At 42.0% G+C, this 16,246-nt stretch overlaps 1 protein-coding gene across 1 annotated transcript in view; it reads left to right on the top strand.

Moving 5' to 3' along the window:
• The window catches only part of PCDH15 (protocadherin related 15), a 514,059-nt gene that overhangs the window by 254,541 nt on the left and 243,272 nt on the right, over positions 1-16,246 (top strand). The window contains exon 5 of the mRNA XM_030950929.1: positions 271-389. Coding sequence (XP_030806789.1) covers positions 299-389 — 91 coding nt within the window. The 5' untranslated portion in view covers positions 271-298. The remainder of the gene's footprint in view (positions 1-270; positions 390-16,246) is intronic.

Raw genomic sequence — 16,246 nt, 5'->3', positions numbered from 1 at the left:
ACTTTATTGCAGGGAAATTATGGAAATCAGACCTGATTTAAGCCAGAACCATGCATTTTCATGACTTGGAGGGCTGTGCATGCACAGTTATTGAGTTGATGAGTACCCACATTAATGCTAATTAGGGGTTCTCCTTCCTTATTTTATTTCTATTTACGGCTGAAACAATACCATGCTCTTAGAGTCTGCCTATCCCCTGTGAAAAAATCTTTGTAGTGGCTCAGCTTTGTGCAGGTTGAGTAATAAATGTGTCAAATCCCTCTCTTCCAGCTCTGCCTTGAGTGAAGTTTGACAGAAGATGGTCCAGCAGCTTTGTCTCTGGAAATGGTTCACAGTGGGGACGGCACTCGCTGCTGTCCTGGCATGGGCTCTGGCCCAGAATGATGAAGGTAAGGGCTTGGCTGAGGGGTGGAGCTCTGGGAGGGCTGGGATGCCTCTGGAATTTCATTGGAATGGGTTTTTTTCTCCTCCAAAAGATTAATATTTGATGAAGTAGTTGGGTAGGAAAAAAGAGGTTCAAGAAACAAAATAGGTTCCAAGAAATAAAGGTCTGGGTGTGTTTTGTGTTTTGTGGCTGCAGCATCCAGTGATTATTGCATTTCCTGAAGCTGTTGATTTAGCAGGCAAGATAAAATCTTCAGTTATGGTTATTCAGTGTTGGACTCGAGCATCAAAATTGGTTTTGTCTTATTCATTGTTCAAGCTTTTACTTTGTTCATAAATCAGCAGTTGTGGTTGGAACTGGAGATGGAGAGAATGGTTAATGACCAAAAACTTGGGAAAAAAATCCACAGTGAGAAACAATTCTTCAGGAACCCTGAAACATGGCACCAGTAGCTTGTGTTCCTCCTCAGAGCATCTTGGTTGAATTTAATTAAAAGACAGCAGAAATGTGTCCTGCCAGTGATCTCTGGTAATTAAAAATTACAGGCCTGGATAACTGATTAGGGTTTATTCTTTTGAACAATTTAACAGTATTGAAGGGCAAATTCTGTCAGAGTTGTTCCTGAATACTCCTGGGAATAATGAGTGGGATAAGTGAAAACTGAGTGTGGCTTCAGAATGTCTGTAATGAAGTTGCTCATTATCTATGGCACTCCATGAGGGTAGAGCTGTAATTGTACAAATTTATGACTTTGGCATCTGGGTTTTGGTTTAAAAACCTCGATTTTATCAGTTAGGAAGTAAAGTAATTTTGCTTCCATGGGAAGTCTTCAGTCCTGCTTGAATTATGCTTTGTTTTTTGCTATCCAGTTGAAAGTCTCTGTTTCTTGTTCTACTAATTGCTCTCCAAATGTCCTTTTATTCCCTTCCATCCCCCAGCCCAACCCTCCCCATAATGTACAAGAAAACTAATTTAATTTTCTCCATTTTTACACCCTGTCATAATCACTGTCACTCCTGACACTGAAGTGGACAAGCTGCTCATATTTCACACATTTGCTCTGTGCTGGGCTACAATTAACTGGGTTTTACTCATTTATTGCAGTGGAGGAGTGGGGCCCTCAGGCTGGTAAAGGTTGACCTTGGTGGTGGTTTGAGGAGGAAAATGCTGGTTTGGGTGGAGGAGAGGGAGGCACGGTGGCCTCTGGCATGTCCAGCAGCACAGGAGGACATGGGAGAGCAGTGGGAATAATGGTGGGAAGCAAAGCAGGATCATGGGGCTGTGGAGAGCCCTCAGGGCAGGCTGAGGAAAAAAAAAAAGGCAGCACTTCCAGCACTTTTCAGTGGTATTTTTATTTGTGCTCATGCTGGTAGCATCACATATCTCCAAAAATGCATCTTTGAGGAGAATAAAATAGGGATTTTTGGTCTTGAGTGATGAAGTGTGCAAAACACAGGCGGCCCAGACAGGACAGGAACAATTTGATCTCCTGGAGGGGAAAAAGGGATCCCTCAGGTTTCCATTTCCTTTATACTCATATGACAAATTCTCACCTCTGTGTCCTTATCCCAAGATTGTTGAGAATCCTTTTTCTTCCAGGTGATTTAGAGGAAGGGAAGGGCCACCGCTCTTTTGTTGGCAGTGTCCTGTGACTCAGTAAATACAGCAACTCCCCTACTTCAAAGAGGTCTGAATATAATTTTTGGTGGATTTTTTTAGCCTGGCTTGTGCCAATTTATTTTTCACAGAAACCATGCTTGATTTTATCCTTGGTAATGGTCTCTTACATGTCCTGAACAGGACAGCTTTGTTACAATGAGTATAAATTTGCTGGCTGTAGCCAAAATTCTTGCTGCTTTTTCAGGGGGACAGTTGAGAAATGCTGCTTCTTGAGGAATATGCAGCACCCTGGTACAAACTGAACTGATTTCCTCCCCCATACTGTGTTCAGGAAAGGGTAAATGTAGCTAAAAGCACTTTGGATACATTTCACAGGGGTGTAATAGAGGAAAAATGAGCTGGAAATGGATTTAAGCCAAGGTGGGGGACTGGTGACTCAGCAAATGGCGCCCAGCTAATGAGGCAATGCTTACAGGCATAATTACTTGGAAATATGGTTCTTACAGCTAAATGGAAAACTCTGTTTAGGGCTGGGCCTGGAGGAGTTCTGATGTGCAGGAGCAGAATTTGTAACCTGAAATGTAGCGTAGAAAAGATGTGTTCTTCTGGCAGTTGCCATTCCCAACCAGTGTAGTTCTCTTAGCAGCAGAATAATAAATATAAAGAAACAAAAAATCCGCTCTGGCAGAAATTATGGGCTATTTCTTTGCAGCCAGCATGCCAATCCTCCATTTTCCTGGCGGGAGCTGTGGATGTTGACTCAGTTTCTTGCCCCTCTTGCTGCATTTTGCTTCATGAGCTCCTAATTTCTCTGTTTCACACGTTGTACTTGACCTCCCATGTCACCAAATCCTCCCCAGCCACAGCAATTAATGATATCCCCAAGTCATCCAGGAGTGCCTTGGGCAGGCTGCTTTATTCCTAGACTTCAGTAGGAAGTTTCCCCAGGATCCCATCTGTTCCTGGTGAAATTCAAGTACCTACTGTAATCCCTTTGTATTCAAACCCACCCCCCTAATTATTAAAAAACCCCAAGACTTTTGTTACAGAGCCATGCCATCCGTCCTAATTTACTGTTGATGAGCCCATTCAGTGTTTAATTTCAATTCTTTCATGCTGTAATCCTTTTGTTCAATCCTGTGGTGCACCAGAATAAATGTTAGGCTTGAGTGTGGATGGGGAATATTGTGAGTATTTTTGGTTTGGTTTTCTGAAAGGAAGAGGTCTGGTTTTACAATTCCTCTCTTCCAAACAGGAGAAATACTGCAAAGGTTGGATTTGTTTTTCCATAATATTTTAACTTAAGTAAAAGTAGAAATGTCACTTGTAGCTGTGCAATATGTGAAATTAGGTCAGCTGAAATCTCTTTTATTTTTCCAGTGCTGCTTTATTGAATTCAGAGGCAAACTCTGAGGCTAAAGGAATCAGGGAGGAGGAAGGTGGAAACACAGGATCAAATTTCTCCTTTTTTTTCCCTCTCTAATCCAATGTCTATGGCTCAAAGAAAAAAATTTAGCAGCAATTTTTGGCCAGCAAAGAAGGCTGCTGAATTCAAAACTTTCTGCACTTTTATGCCAGACCAAACCAATCCAGCAGCAATTATTTGCCAATTAACATATTTAATTATGTTGAGTCCGTACCATTCATGAAAATACAAATGTGAGCTTTACTCTTAAAAGATGAATAGAAAGCAAAAATCATTCTGGTCCCTTTTAAAAACCAGAAGTAAATGTGGAGCTCCACCCACAAAATTTGCAATGGATCTGTTCTTGGTGTTTTCAGAAGTAGTGGAATGGGGCTGTGACTTGTGGGGATATGTTTCATACCATGGAATCTTTGAAGGGTTTTGGAAGATTTTTGGGGGGCTGCTTTTAACCTAAAGTGGTTTTGCACTTTTTTTTTTATACACGAGTGAAAAGAACACTTGAAGGTCCTTATATTTCTCCTGAAGATTTATAGCTTTAGAAGAAGAACAGTAACAAAAAACTTGAATTCATCTGCTCAGAGATGAGCCCATCGTGGGGCTTTTGTTATCTTGTAAATTTGGGTTGTGTTTGAGGGGGTTGGTGTCACCTGTCCCCCACATTCCCCTCACCCAGAGACCTGTCACACCCTAAAATGTCAATATTCAAGTCCTGCCTGTGTTTGGTGTGGAGCCAGTGGAACTGCAGGATCATTTTGGTTGGAAAAGACCTTGAAGAGCAGCAAGTCCAACCATAATGCTGGGGATGAGGATTTCTACAAGAGCCTCCATTCCAGAAATCTCCTGGAGCTGTTCCATGAGATCATCCCTTCTGACTCACTTGAGGAATAATACTTGTTTATCCCAGAGGAGATGCAAACAGGATGTTGGATGTATTTCTCTTGGCATATATGGCTAAGAAGGAATGCTCTCTTGATTATTTAATGTTGGTTTTTTCAACTCTATTTGGACTTATCACTGTAGTTCTTCCAATCTTTTGGTTTCAGACTCATTTCCTTCCTTTTCCTTCCTTTCTGCTTGACTGTGGAACAAGAGATGAGCCATGGACACCTGCACTGTGGGGTATGGATCTCACTGCTGGCTCAGTGGTTTTGTTTCATTCTGAAACAAAATTTCACAAAATAAAACTGAGGCTAATCAGAAGATTTGCTCATCCAACTATGGATTTCCTTTCCTAAGCGTTCAGCAGATGGGTATTTTTTATCAGAAAGTTACAAAAAAACCCAATTTAAATGGTTTTTGCCACTTCCCTGAGTGGGGGTGACTTTTTAGTAAGTTTTTTTTTCTGTGAAAAACACAACTGTTCACTTTTGCCACCTGTTCAGGCCCAAACCTCTTCACCTATTTTTCAAGGCCCCCTCTATTAGTTCGTGTCTTTATTCAGTCTAACAATCTTCTGCTACAAAAATTGAATCACTGAGGGGCCTTACAAATCACCTGAAGAGGCTATTTTAGAAAGAAAATAGTTTCAGATCTTGATCTATTACAGTTGGGCAGGAAATTAACTGGGGGAAAATGCATATTTAAGTACCTGGAGCTCATTGATCATTCCCTGAGCCCTGCACTGTACAGATGCAGGGAGAGGAGAGGAGAGAAATGCCACCAGGTTCTTGCCTGAGGGAACGTGTCTGCTCCTGGGAACAGGAGTCATTTGTGTGTTTTATGGGCACTTGGTGCTTTTGGTTGGGAGCTGTACAGTTGTTCCTACAGGGAAAAGAGCTCTCCTTGATGTTGGGGAGTTGTAGTGGAGCCATTAAGTTCCTCTGAAGGGTTTAGTTCTTCAAAGCGTCTTTGAGTGCCACCAGCAGCAGTTTGAAGCGACAGAAGATGAATTTCCCTGCAGTGAGAAGAGAGTTATTCACAAAACGGGGACACTGAAACAAGGCTCATCTCAGTTAATGTACAGATTTTCGCCCTGGTAAAAGGGACTGAGTATTCTGGGATCTCCCTGTGGCTGTGCTGGGAGGGATGAGCCAGGAAACTGCTCCTGGAGAAGGAGGAAATCCCAGATCCCAACAGCCTTGGAACCAGCAGACTGTGGGATCTGGCTGGGAATGAGCCTCTTCCAGGCTCTGGACTCCCAAGGTTTTTTCTGCTACCGAGTGGAGCAAGGGCCTGGAGCATCTGGGTGCCCAGGAAAGGCTGAGGGAGCTGGGAGGTGCCACCAGGTGCCCACTGAGCTCCTGCAACCTCACCCACCCTGGGATCTTGTGTTTCTCTTGCCCATGTGTTGGATTTTTTGGATTTCAGACTATCAAACATCGATGCTCTTTGATTCCTTTAACTGTCCTGAGCCGTCCCTTGGTGACAGAAGGGTGTGAGAACTGAGCTGGTTCTTTTCTTGGAGCTGGTTCTTTTCCTAGGACTGGGTTCCTCAAGGTGCTGCTCCCACCTGGGAAGGGAACTCCTGATGCAGGAAAAGCAGAAACCCCCCTAGAAGTGCCCTGGAACACTTTGTGTCCCCTCCAGAAGAGTTGTTCACACTTTGGGACTTGCAGCTTGAACTCCAGTGATGTTTTTAGGGCTGAACTCCTAAAAAAACCATCAACCACTGTGTCTGTGCACTCATATGTTGGTTTCTAGCCATGTGTGTGAGCAGAGCCACTGTAGCTCCTCAGTCATGAACTTTGTGGTTTATTCTTCACTCATGAAGACATTTTGTGTCTGTTCCTGAAGATTTGGAAGGCCAGGACCTTTCCTTTCTGGTTTTCTCTTCAGCAGAAACACATTTGCAGCTTAGTCAGGCCACTAGGTTTTAGTACTAAGGCAGCTCATATAAATGGAATCTGTTTCTTTACTAGGAAGCCCTGACATGGCCTATTTTACTTTTGGAAGGAAATCTTTGAAATTCTATTTGAAGGGCAATAATTTAATTAGTTTGACTTTCAAAGAACTAAGCAAGACACTACAACCGGCAGGATTTAAATAAAATCTGCCTCAGTGTCATGTCTTCCATCTCATACTCCACCAGTAATTTATGTTGCCTGTTCAATTTTAGGTTTTTTTGGCAATATTGTATCTGTAGCAACAGTTTGGAAACACAGAATTCCTGTGTCTTGGTGACATGGAAGGTCAAGAATCCTTTCGTTACCTGCTGCCCCTGTCATGTCACTTTCCAAACCTTCTTCTCATTTCTCCTTGTCTCTGCCACTAAGAATTATTTTCTGAATCCTTATGCAAGACTGTCACATGTGGACAGATAAAGTGTGATAGAAATTACAGAAACCTTTTTGCTGTGGTTTAATCTTGGTTTTTTTTTTTTTTTTTATGAGAAGTAGCTGTTTAAAACAAGGCACAGGAACTTCAGCTTGATCAAAACTTGTTTTTGTAGGATTTGATTTTCACATAATAAGAAGAGACTCGGGGTTGTATCCCTCAGGGTAAGGGTTTGTGTGTTCTGAATCACTTCCAGTGCCCAGAAACTTCCTTGTGGATAGTGATTATGGGCTTTTCCTCCAGAAGGCTTTAAGTAGGGGTATGGGTTTTCCAGAGCCTCTTGAAAGTCTGGACTGCTGTGGAAAATGTGTGGGGGAGATAGTTTGGTTTGGGGTTTTTGGGGGGTATTTTAGGGTTTTTGGTTCAAATCCCCAGATATTTCCTCACCATGGGCATTCCATGTAAAATCACAGAGTTTCCATGAGCTTTTTTGAATGCCCGGGTGTGATCACTCCCATCCAAACACTTCCATCTCTTCTGCAGAATCTCTATTGGAAGACAATTTTCCTTTTTCTTTATTTTCCCCCTGTTTTTTTAACGTGCTGAAAAGACAACTTTTGGGTTAGGTTGGGAAAAAATAGTAAGAACAAAAAAACCAAACCTCTGTGCTTTGCAGTATTTATTAGACAGTGTATTGAGGCATGGCGAAGTTTTAAATTGGCAGGGAGATGAACAGCTGATATATGTAAGCAGAAATCAAATGTTTAAATAATGCCAAATTATCCTGCTGCACATTGTTTAACAGGACTGCAGTGGGAAGGGCCAAGGAGGTGGGGAAGGAAGCAAGGAGAGAAAATGTGGTTTTCAATTAGATTGAAGGTTTAATTCTAGTCTGAATTATCCCGGAAAGCAGATTTGCACAGGAAGAGGGTTGTGGTGTTTGTGTTTGTCTTCAATATTGTTTCAGTTCCTTTTTGTGAATTATGTGGTGCTCCATGATCAGTTCTCATTTCAGAAACATTTTAATGGGGTTTAAGTTCAAGGAATTGCAACCTCTTGGGTATCTTTAAATGTTCAGAGCAGGAGACCACAGAATCCCAGAATTATTTAGGCTGGAAAGGACCTCTAAACCTGGGACTGATCCCCACCTTGTCCCCAGCCCAGAGCACTGAGTGCCACCTCCAGCCCTTCCTGGGACACCTGCAGGAATGGGCACTGCAAAGCTGCCTGGGCAGCCCCTGCCATGTCAGGAATTTTTTGGTTCTGTACCAGAATCTCTTCATTTTAGTCTCTGATTTATAAGCTGCTGATTTTGCCAGCAATATTGATGTAACATGAGATATTTGATTTATTTGTCCCTTTTGATTGACCTGCTGGGCAAGTCTACCATGGGATAATTTCACAATTTATTTCTAAGCAGAATTGTTTGAATTGGGAATTATTTGATCCTAGAGTGGAAACACAGTGTTAAATATCTTGGGACTCCCTCATTTAAATATTTAATTTCATCTCCTGGCTGGTCTTAACTTAAACCAAGGTTTCTGGTGTTACCTGGTGTCACTTTTCTCTATGACCAGTTGGCCAGTGCAGCCTAATTGTGTTTCTTGAGAAGTGGCCAGGCTTTTGATTCAATTCTAAATAACACAGCACAAAAATTGATTACTGCAAAATCATAGGAAATTTTGAAAAAACTTACCGGGAAAAAAAAACCCACAGTGGGGTAGTTTTTTTTATTCCACATAATGGTGCTGGATGAAAGTTTCTGGTGTTTGAATTCTATTTTCCCATCTTCTAACATAAAAACCAGTGGATTTTACTATTGTTTTATTTTACTGCTGTCAAGGGATTTGACTCTTGGCAAAAATTTCTTGACTCCTCAGACTTTTTGTTTGATAAAATGGCTGGGATCTTGCCACCTGAACTATTATGAAGCTTAGTGTGCTGCTGTTTTATGTAGAAGGTGAAGTTTCACATCCACAAGTCAAAAACTTCAGCTGTGCTCCTTCTTCAGTGTTTTGGGGTTTTTTTTAGCCTTCCAAGTGTTCCTTTACTATTTTTTATTGCAAAACTAATTGCACAAATCTGAGCAGTGTTCTTTGTGACTTTCTGACAATTTGAAGGGTTTTGTGCTAAAGTATAAAAGAAATGAGGCATTTTGTGGAGAGGGACTTTCCATGAGGATGTAGAGTGACAGGACAAGGGGGAAAGGCTTTAAACTGGATGAGGGCAGGGCTGGATGGGATATTGGGAATTAGGAATTGTTCCCTGGCAGGGTGGGCAGGCCCTGGCACAGGGTGCCCAGAGCAGCTGGGGCTGCCCCTGCATCCCTGGCAGTGCCCAAGGCCAGGCTGGAGCAGCCTGGGACAGTGGGAGGTGTCCCTGCCCATGGCATGGGATGGAACTAAAAATAGCTCTTAACAAGTCCCTTTTCACTCAAATTATTCTATGATTCTGAGCAGTTACTCTGCTGTTACAGAAACACAAAGAAAACAGGTTCTTCAATGCTTTGGGGTGTTTTTAAAATTTATTTTGAATTTTTTTATTGTTGCTGTATTCATAGAAAATATACAGAGAATTCCAAGTTAATGCTCCTAATCCATCTATCAAACAAAAGCCTCTTACTCTGCAGTGCTGTGCTCCACAGGATTCACTGCTGCCCCACTTAATTGGGATAGATTTCCTACCAGGACAAAGGTACTTTGTGAGTTTATCCTAAGAATAAGATCTTTTAGAATATGGTGTTTCAGTGAAGGGGGAACTATAAACAAAATCTCTATCAACAAAGCCAGCAAAATAACGTCTCTGAGTGATTGATGGCCGCTGTGGAAATAAATTCAAGGCTCTGAAAACTTCCTACAGTTGCATATGTTAGAAAATATAAGATATATGGGATGTTCAAATACAAATGATGTGCAAGTGAGTTTTTTGTATTATTTACAGGAGGAAAGGGAAAAAAAAAAACAAGAAAAGGGTGAAACTGTAACTTAGAGGATGGGCTACATCCAGCCTGGCCTTGGGCACTGCCAGGGATGCAGGGGCAGCCCCAGCTGCTCTGGGCACCCTGTGCCAGGGCCTGCCCACCCTGCCAGGGAACAATTCCTAATTCCCAACATCACATCTGGAATATTCAGGGAATCTTCCCCCTCTGTTGTCATTTAATGATCTCAGGCACGTGAGCAATTAAGAAGTGTAATCAAATGGAGCTAATCAGGATGACCCAGCCTCGTCTGCTCCAGTCAACTGCTCCTCATATCTCCAATTTGATCTGTTTAGATAAGAAAATCAGTGGGGAGAGTGGCACAGGCGGTGCTTTTCCAGCTCCAGGGGCTGAGCACTTTGGTTTCCAAGGCTTGGTGTTTTTATTCTGCTCAGGAGATGGTGATTAACAGGTGAGGAGAGGCTCTGCTCGTGCAAGAAGCCTGATGGTACCAGAGTATTTTAAATATCATTGAACTGCTCAGTATCTAAACTCCTTCCACATAATCACTGACCTCATTCTTGTCTGCTAATTAAAATAGTTACAAACAAACTGCCAGGGAAAGGCAAACTCTGAGTGGCTTCAGATAAACCACTGGTCTCTTCTTTATCCAGAACTAAACCCACCATGAACCGGAATTTTGCCCCCAGCCAAAAACAACACTGAATTTTAAACTTAAAGAACATGAACAATCACATACAGAAAATAATAAAGAGCTCCCAGAGCTGTGCTCAGTTGTTCTCTCACCAACCCTGTGCATAGAACCTTTGTATAATTAAATACTGGAGGTCTGCAAAGAAAATGCATTATCTGCTTGTTCTTCCCTTGTAATCAATGGCTTGGGAGTTATTGTGCAGCTGGCTAATACAAAATTAATCAAGCTCTCCATTTCAGCCAGCCTGGAGCTGGAGCAGAGGCTGAGAAGCCCCATGTCAGGTGTGCTGCCTCTTTATCAGTGGCTGTAGGTGAGATCAAATCAAAAAATAGGGCTTCAAAAACTGAAGGGAATTAGGAGGGGAAGAATCTGGGCATTACTGAACGCTTAGAAGACTTTAAATCCTACAGAAATACCCATGCAATTGCTGTCTCATCTGCAGGATTATTTCCTGTGCTATCTCTGAGGGGAAAACCTTACAGGAAAGCTGCCCTGAATCCTTTTATTTCCAGCTATTAGAAATTAAACTGAGTCCAGCTTTGTCCTCCTGCTGGTGGCCTCTGTGTAGCCTGTGGGCCCAAATTACTCATGTGTTTTTTATGAATTATAATTTGTACAACTAAGAAAAAACACTTTTTTTTTTTTTTTTGCTGCCCATCCTTGCTGATGGAAAACTTCTCTGGATGTGCACCTGGATTGGGCTGACCTAGGAAGGACAGCTCCTAATCCTGTCCTTTCCTGTCCTTTCTCCAAGCAGGTGCTGCTTGGAGAGAAGGGTTTTATGTGTCCTCAGGTCTTTGGAAGGAGCACTGATAGGCAGAGACTGAGATTCCTTTGGCACTTCCCATTTTCCATGGGAGCCAAAACACTGAGCAGAGTTGTATCCTTACAAGGAGAGATGATCAGTCGTAATTTCTGCCAGCAAATATCCTCCTTATTTATTATTATTATTTTTTTTTAATTGATTATCTTTGCAACAAGGAGCTGAGTTGCATTTTATGCTTATTTACATGTGTAAATTAAACTAAAATTAATGTACATAGGGAAACAAACACAAAATGCAAGTTCAGCTTCTTTCCAGCACCAGGAGCAGAATTTATGATTTTTTTTTTTTTACCATTTCATAGAGTCATTGAGGTTGGAAAAGCCCTCCAAGAAAAGGGAATCCAACCTGTGCCCAATCCCCACCTTGTGCCAGCCCAGAGCATTGAGTGCCACATCCAGCCCTTCCTGGGACACCTCCAGGGATGGGGACTCTGCTGCTGCCTTTTAGGGAATGATATTTTTTCCATGCCTTCAACTCTCCTGAGGGTGCAGCCAGACAGAGAGATTTTGATGGTAATCAGGTTGTCCTGTAAGGTGTTTATTTTTGAAGGTGTTTTCTAAGGAGGTAAAAATGGAGAAGTAAATATTTCCAGGCTCTGGAGTCAATATTGCAAGGGATATGAAATGTCTTTTCCAATGTAGCAGAAACCCAGCAGCTTTCTCCTTGCAATTTATCAGTTGGTTGATGATAAAGGTTTCAGACAGCAGGTGAACCATGCTTACATTTTATTTTCACCATGTTATTAAAGAAAAAATAAGCCACAAAAAAAAAATCATCCTGACTCAAGTTTCTGGAAGGAGCCTTTTGGTGTTTGGAGGCTGGAGAGTCCACACAGCAGCAGCTGTGATAGGACAAGGGGGAATGGCTTCCCAGTGCCAGAGGGCAGGGCTGGATGGGATATTGGGAATTAGGAATTGTTCCCTGGCAGGGTGGGCAGGCCCTGGCACAGGGTGCCCAGAGCAGCTGGGGCTGCCCCTGCATCCCTGGCAGTGCCCAAGGCCAGGCTGGACTTTGGGATTTGGAGCAGCCTGGGATGGTGAAAGCGTCCCTGCCCTGGATGGGTTTTAAGGTCCCTTCCAACCCAAACCATTCTGGGATTCCATAATTCCACAATTCCTCTCTGATTCTAACATCATTTTTTGGGAATCCTCTCCAGGTGGATGCCTGGGAGCCCTGTGAGCTGACAGGTGCTGAGTCCACCAGTCCTTTGTCCCATCCCATAATTCCTCCCTCACGGAGTTGCTTTACAGACGAAATATCTGTAAACCTTCCATTCATTAAAACAAATCCTAAATTGGTTCAAAGGCTCTCACCATTTTGCAATTTTGAGACAGTTTTGGATTAATAGGGCCCAAACTTTCCAAAGATGACGATAAGGAGATTGTGGCAGGAGTAAGAGAAGATGCCAGAGATCCGTCCTTCCATCTCAGGATATGGTTTGCTTCTTAAACACATACTTAAGAGAAACAAAAAGGTTTAAATTCTGCCTTCGTGCTTTTCACCAAAAGGTTTTTCTAGCATTAAATTTGAAGAAAGCACTGATTTTGCATTCCCCCTTTCTCCTCCTGCTCTTTACTGGTTTGGGTTGGTTTGGGGTTTTTTGGGGGGTTTTTTTGGGTGGTTTTTTTGGTTTGTTTTTTTTTTTTTTTTTTTTGTTGTTGTTGTTCTTGTTATTTTTTTCTTTTTTTTTTTTTTTTGTTTTTTTGGTTTTTTTTTTTTTTCTTTTCAAATTTGGAGATATTTTGTGAATTTACCTGAAAATGTGAATGATAAACTGTGGGGACAGGAAGCCAAAGCACACCTCCTGTAGCACATTGTGGACTGGGAACAATTTTAATTATTAAACCAGGATAACCTTGGTTTTTACTCAACAAATTAGATCTCCAAAGTGCGCAGCTCACCAGGAGAGGCACAAATAACTCTCTGTAGCTCTCCAGCACTGCAGTCCTCATTGCTTTCCTAATTAACTCAGGCTGTTTGAACACAGACTGGCTCTAGGATGGTCAGAAACCAGCTCAGGCTTCAATTATTGAACCCACTGGACCATAATTCATTAAGAGACACTTCCAAGGGTGACACTTCTTGGGCAATCTCCTTATTCCATGTTATTCCTGGATGGGGGACGTGCCAATGGCTGGGACTCACGACTTAGATGTATTCTCTTTTTTTGAGGGGGAGAAAGGACTTTGTGCCTGTGACTTTGGAGCCTGTTTTTCGCTCACACCCTGGGAAGGCAGCACTTTCCATGTCCTTGTTGGGCAGCTGTTCCATCCCTGACTTTGTGTCAGCATCCTCTGTGCAAAGTGAGGTAATTTTATAAAGCCTCACACAGTGCAAGTAGGAAGTTCATTCCTTGCCATTTCCTGGATTCTGTCACTGTTTGCCTGGAAATGGGCTTAAAACCAAAATTTTTGGCCCTGTTGGGGCTTTTTTTGGCTGCTAATTTTGGATACTTAAAATCTATAAGCCTTTCCAAAGCACAGCTCCCTGTCTCAGCTCATGGCAGTGTTCAGTGGGAATTAAATCGTTGTTTAGTTAAGGCACAGGACCAAGGTCCAGCCTTTCAACATCCAGGTGAGTTCTCAGTGGTGCAGATGGTTGTCCCTGCAGGGATAGGATGAAGGAATTCTAGAATTCCCTGCTTTCAGGTGGATAATTCAGGGCAATGCCATGACTGTAGGATGCGTTCCTCCAGAACAGGGTTGTATTTTTGGGGGAAAATGGAAAAAAATTGCATTGTTTTAATTAAGATGCACTTGTGGCAATCTGTTTGTCTGGGTGTTCTTAGCAGTGTCTAAGGGAGAGTTTGAGGAGCTGAGGGAATTGAGTGTCTGTTAAGACAAGGAGATGTCTTGGGATGGCAAAGCCACGTCCTCACCTTCTGCCACTGCTGCTTGAGGTCCTGATTAAATTACAGGAAGATGTTGATCAACATTGCCTTCATTAGAGATGTCAGGAGAGAGCTATTTCTAGGCACAATATGTAAATCTCCCCAAATAGGTGGTTAATTCTCTGGAACACAAACAATCCTAGGAGTGGCAGCTTAATTAGCACCCGTTTTCCTGGGTTGCCTGCTGGAGACTGGCACCAAGGGGAAGGTTCTGGAATTATTGGAGTATTTACAGGTGACTTCAGTGGAGCAAAATTGTTCTACCAGACAATTTGATTCATTTTTTAAAATAGCATGTGGATGCTGCTGATTTTTTAGGTTGAGGGGTGGGGTTTAGAATTTTAAAACCCCAAAGTTGGAGGTTTCATGTCTATGTAATACTTTCTTACCCCAGTTTATAAAGTGCTGCTTTTTGAAGGAAGCCACTGAAATCACAGCCCCAAAAATACATTCAACAGTATTGATACATTTAATGGTAAAAATACATTCAATGGTTCATGTGGCATTGAAATATTCTAAAATTTGACATCTGTTTTTACAGAGAATCATATTCTTGTGTACATATCAAAATTCTGTGGAGGTTTTTTTTTTCCCCTGAAATTAGTTTAAAAATTACTTTTAATACTTTTTTCTCTCAGCTCATTGCCATCAGTTCTGCAGAATACAAACTGAGGGGGTTTTTGTGCCTGTTTTAGACATATAAAAATCTGGACTGAAATAGGAGAAATTCTTCCTGACAAGATGAGAAGCCTGCTTATTAAATATGATTTTCAATCTCAATATTTAACCTAAGATGCAAAACTGACAAATTGACCCTTTAGGAACATGGCAAGGATGAATGTTATTGGCTCACCTCATGTTTCAGTTAATAAATGCCAATTTATTTGATTTTAAAGAAATTCCAACAATATGAAATGTTAGGAGTATCTCCAACTGCTTTTCCCAAGTTGCTTTTACTACTGGTACTACAGCAGGCAAAATTTACTTTAAAAGTTGCTTATAGTACCAAGAATGAGTTGAAGTTCCAATATTAGAAATTTTTCATCCTCCTCTATGAGAGCTCTGTCTTAAATGCATTACAGGCATAATAGGGAAAATGCAATCTCAACAAATATTAAAAATAAGATGAAATTTGAATGCTGGGGGCGTAGGAATGGTTAAAAGCAGGTTTAATCAACTTTTGAAAGCACTTCTGAAGATATTGCAGCTTCTCTCGACTCATCCAGTGCTTTTTAATGGTCTTAAAAATGACTTTTGGTAATGGTAATTTTAGCTGCTGCTTGGCATAGTATCATGTTTTTATGTGCTTTACAGTGTTTTCAGGCACAAGTATGATTTTTAAAGACTCCTGTCAACTCCAAAACTGCTTGTAAAATGGGGAGTTATTTCAATCGAAAAGCACAATGTCTGAAAGAGGGATGGCTCTGCATTCATCTCAAGCTGTAAAAATAAAATAGCAAAGCACAGCGCTGGCAGGGCAATTTGCAGGTCTCAAACCCTTTAGAGATACTGTATCTGTAAATAAAATAAAGAAAAAAAAAAGAATGGCAGAATAAAGACATGAGATAAATTAGCTGATCAGGTTGTGTGTCCTGAAATGGAACAGGAGCTTTTCATAATGGTCTTTATTTGCTTTTTGTCCCTTTTTTTTTTTGCACTGGATTGTCACCCAGCCTCACTTTTTGTCCAGTTCAAACCCAACCCAACCCCAAATTCACCTCTCCCTCGTGCTTTGGAATGCCTGAGCTCCAAATTTGAGAGCAGGGCTTAACTCTGATCAAAGCACACAAACTCTGGGTGGTTTAAGCAGGATCTCAAATGGGTCTGAATCAAGCTCAGGTTTGCTGGGGCGCCTTCCCAGACTCTGCAATTAGGGATTTCTCTCAGGAAGAGCTGCAAATAGCGCGTGAAAGCCCTTCTTATGCCATTCTCAATGCAGAGCCATGGCAGCACAAGCCAGCTAATGTAAAAGGTTATGCCAAGCTCCTCTGAAACTGCCCAGCTGTGGAGCTGAATGGCCACACAGGAAACGAGGCGGGGCATTTGCCCCTGCTCTGGGGTTGCTTGGTTACTCACTTTAAATGTATGGCTCTATGTGGCTGTTTATGAGGACCCTCAGTGTGTAAATGGAGTTTTAGAGACTCTTTCATGGCTGTGTTTTTCCCCCCTGAGTGTTCCCTGCTGAATGGAAGTGGAGGTGAGGACAAAGCGCTGCTTCCTTCAGGAGCAGCTGGGGTATTTTGGAGAATCAAGT

Source organism: Camarhynchus parvulus, chromosome 6 (genome assembly GCF_901933205.1).
Source record: "Camarhynchus parvulus chromosome 6, STF_HiC, whole genome shotgun sequence".
NCBI lineage: Eukaryota > Metazoa > Chordata > Aves > Passeriformes > Thraupidae > Camarhynchus > Camarhynchus parvulus.
Note: the sequence above shows the minus strand (reverse complement) of the source record. Positions and strands in the feature narration are given on the sequence as shown.